Raw genomic sequence first — 3,931 nt, 5'->3', positions numbered from 1 at the left:
CTCCTCCTTTCCTTGTACACAGAAACATTCTCCACTCGGTATGCGTTGGACGGGAAAGCCCTAGTTAACATTCCTCCGCTCTCCCCGCCCCAGCTTTTCGGGCTGCACAGGGCGCACACCCCCTCGCAGCCGCTTCCACTAACTGAAGCCCAGCACGCCCCCCACCCAGAAAGAGCCGACAGAGAAGGGGCCCCGCGCCCCGCCGGGGTCGCCATCTTGGCTGCGGGGGCCGGAAGTGGCCGGCGCACGGGCGCCGAGTGAGGCTGCGCGGCGGCCCCCGGCGGGTCTTCGCCGCCCGCGGCGATGCGGCCCCGCTTCCGACTTGTGTGCGGTGCCGGCCGGTAGCCACAGAGGCCGCTCTGCTGCCGTCCCGCCCCTTCTCCAGGGTTTACGCGGTGGCTTTCACATCCCTCGCCCAGGGTACGCGCTCTGCACCTGCCGGCCCGAAAACATGTTGCGGAAACCCGAGAGCGGGGGTCTCCCCCTCCCTCAGGCCAAGGGGGAGAAGGAAGGCGGCCATGCTGCTGAGCCCCAGGCCCGGACCGCCTCGCGGGTGGAGGCCCCGAGTCGAGTCGCGTCCTGCGGGACAACCCCAAGGAGGACGTGGCGCGGTGAGGGAGAAGGGGAGAAGGGATCCGCGGTGCCCAACATCTGTCGGAAAGGAGCGAGGGTCTTGGTAGCCAGAGTTTTGGCACGGCAGCGCGCCTCTGAATCAGACCGTGGCGGAGTTGGTGCAGTTCCTGCTGGTGAGAGACAAGTCCCATCACACGCTCCGGGATGGTAAAATGTGACATTGGAGACTCGAAGGATCTGTTCCCGGAGATGATCGCAAGGGCCGCAGAACATCTGCGGTATGTCTTTGGTTTCCTGCTGAAACAGTTTGACTGCAAGCACCACACTTACATCCTGATGAACGGACTAAAACCTCATGAGGAGGAGGACCTGGGAGGAGATGGCCCCAGATTTGGTCTCTTAATGCTGATCTTGGGCCTTATCTACATAAAGGGTAGTAGCGCCAGGGAGGCCCAGGTCTGGGATATGCTCCGTCGGTTGGGGGTGCGTCCCTCAAAGTATCACTTCCTTTTTGGGGACCCGAAGAGGTTTATTATGAAGATTTTGTTCAGCAGTGATACTTCAATTACAGGCGGCTGCCACACAGAATATTCATATTCACCAGAGTATGAATTCTCTTGGGGTCCCTGAAGCAACCTGAAATCAGTAAGATGGAAGTTCTGGGGTTCGTGGCTAAACTCCATAAGAAAGAACCCCAGCACAGGCCAGCACAGTATAGTGAGCCCTGGCAGACAGGGCTGGAGCTGAGGCCAGGATGAGAGCTAGGGTGAGGGCCAGTGTTCGCTGCTGGTTGGTAAAAAAGTGGCCCCAAGGACCCAGAGTTATGGAAGCTACTGTCTTCGATCAAAAGTCATATAGGTAGGGTGAGGGTCATTATTTTTGTAGAAATGGTGTAACTTTAAGGATATAGGTTTTATATCTTGTTACGTTTTTGTTTAATATACTGTTAAAATATTCATAAGAGATGGGTCTACTTTGTTCTGTAGGATTTTGTTGTAGAGTTTTGCAAAATGTATAGAAAAACTATTCTGTCGTTTTGAACGGATTATGCAGCATTGTTTGAAGGACCTCAGCAGTATGATGATCTGGTACCAGGAAAAACACCAGGTGATTACTATCTAGTCTCCCAACTTTTTAGCCATTAAAAAAGACTGACATGTACCTCTATTTGCTTAGCTATCTTAGTATCTATAGAAAAATTAAAATGTGGTAAATAAGCAGCATACCCTGATACACTTAATAAATTAAAGATTTGTTGAGCCTCTTGTTTTTTGTGATGCCCTGTTTTGGACATAGAATCCTGAAGAAGATAAAGGTCCTACTTTTTCATAATTGGAGAGGAAGTAAATCAGAAATTACAGTGCAGCAAGTTGAAGGCTACAAAGGGACCTCTAACCACTCTTCTAAGTTCTCTATTATTCTATGAAGATGGTAGGCAGTGCAGAAGCCAGAGCTGCTTATGGATGACTCTTCATGGGTAGTAAGAATGAGGGATCTCGGCTCGGCGCCTATAGCTCAACCGGCTAAGGCGCCAGCCACGTACACCTAAGGTGACGGGTTCGAATCCCCAGCCCGGACCCGCCAAACAACAATGACGGCTGCAACCAAAAAATAGCCGGGCGTTGTGGCGGGCGCCTGTGGTCCCAGCTACTTGGGAGGCGGAGGCAGGAGACTCGCTTGGGCCCAGGAGTTGGAGGTTGCTGTGAGCTGTAATGCCACGGCACTCTACCCAGGGGACAGCTTGAGGCTCTGTCTCAAAAAAAAAAAAGAATGAGGGATCTCTTACAGTTCTCCAAATGGGACATAGCAGGTAGAAACTTGGATGAGGGCACTGGGCTTCCTGTTGCCAGGAGAGACAGCCTGAAGTAGAACTCCTTGGGAGCTGGAGACATAGTATGCTTCAACCATACTATATAATATTCCAAACTGTTATGCTCTTTCATCTCTGAGGGCTTTTGTAGAAGAGGGAACATTGTAGGAGTTCAGAGAACAGAAACTGAGAGGGCCAAAATGCTACTAGTCAACCATTCTCGTGCACTCAATGTAACAAACCGCCCTGGGTTTATAATTAATTAAACAAGCAAAAATAGTGAGTGTTCATTACGTGTCAACAACTCTACTAGGTGCCAAAGTTATTAAAATGAGAAGACTGGCTTTGCCTTAAAGGAGCAATAATGATAATTTCTCACATTCATGATTTGCCTGTTTGGTTGATAGTATCGAGACTAGAACCCAAATCCCTTGACCCTCAAACCATTGTTTTTCATTCTAGCACATTGTTCTCCATTCCTGGGCTTCAATTTTAGTTATCACAACTCCAAGGAAAAAGTGAGGCATGTGTGATTATCTCCAGTTGCCACTGCAGTCTCATAAGAATGAGGTAGAAGATGGTGCCTATAGCTCAAGCGGCTAAGGTGCCAGCCACATACACCAGAGCTGGCTGGTTCGAATCCAGCCTGGGGCCTGCCAAACAACAATGACAACTACAACCAAAAAATAGGCATTGTGGCAGGCGCCTGTAGTCCCAGCTACTTGGGAGGCTAAGGCAAGAGAATCGCTTAAGCCCAGGAGTTTGAGGTTGCTGTAAGCTGTGATGCCATGGCACTCTACCCAGGGCAATAGCTTGAGGCTCTGTCTCAAAAAAATAATTAATTAAAAGAATGAGATAGAAAAGTACTCCCCATTTTACTGATGACAGAGAGGCTTTGCTTAAGATCAAATGTGTGCACATGGCAAAGACAGGACAAACAACAGTATTATTTATTAAAACATTCTATAGGCCAAAAACATTTTTTTCTACTTTTCACAATCACATTTCAAAGTAGACATTACTAAATATGTCTATTTTACAGATACTAATGATAGTAATATTTGCCATTTATTCAATACCAAAGATGAGCCAGCTTTAATGCTTTACATGTTTCAGTAATTTAGTGTAACAGTCTTTTGTTTTGCAGTGTTTGGCCAGGGCTGGGTTTGAACCTGCCACCTCTGGAATATGGGGACATCCCTCTCCTCCTTTGAGCCACAGTGCCACCCCTAGTGTAACAGTCTTATAGGTAGATATCACTTGTTCCATTTTAGATAAAGCTTAGAAGCTATAAGAGTCTTCCCCATAGTCTATGACAGAAAAAGAATTGAAGCTGAATTGTGAGTCAAAAGCCCTCAGTTCACTGTTTTACATTTCATTCTTCTTGAGACTCCTTCCACACTTGGGTCATCTGTCTCTCAACTTCTTTAGACACTTCTATGTCACATAAGGGCTATAGGGAAGGTAATTATGACAAGATGCTGACCTTCAACAGGATAAAAATGAGGCTAAAATTGATGAATTATGTGTGAATGTTGTTCCTAGCTC

The 3,931-nt window shown here is 48.1% G+C and overlaps 1 protein-coding gene across 1 annotated transcript; it reads left to right on the top strand.

Annotated features, from left to right (window-relative positions):
* Nucleotides 1–324: 324 nt before the first annotated feature.
* On the top strand, nt 325–1,740 carry MAGEF1 (MAGE family member F1). The gene is given in 7 exon segments (XM_023508655.1): nt 325–705; nt 707–757; nt 759–1,105; nt 1,108–1,163; nt 1,165–1,207; nt 1,210–1,296; nt 1,299–1,740. Coding segments are annotated over 7 exon segments (975 nt in total). The 5' UTR covers nt 325–451; the 3' UTR covers nt 1,436–1,740.
* The last annotated feature ends 2,191 nt before the right edge of the window (nt 1,741–3,931 follow it).

The sequence above is a fragment of the Otolemur garnettii genome, unplaced genomic scaffold (genome assembly GCF_000181295.1).
Source record: "Otolemur garnettii isolate 467f Iridium unplaced genomic scaffold, OtoGar3 scaffold00263, whole genome shotgun sequence".
NCBI classification, from domain to species: Eukaryota; Metazoa; Chordata; class Mammalia; order Primates; family Galagidae; genus Otolemur; species Otolemur garnettii.
The sequence above is the reverse complement of the archived record's forward strand: the minus strand, read 5'-3'. Positions and strand labels throughout refer to the sequence as shown.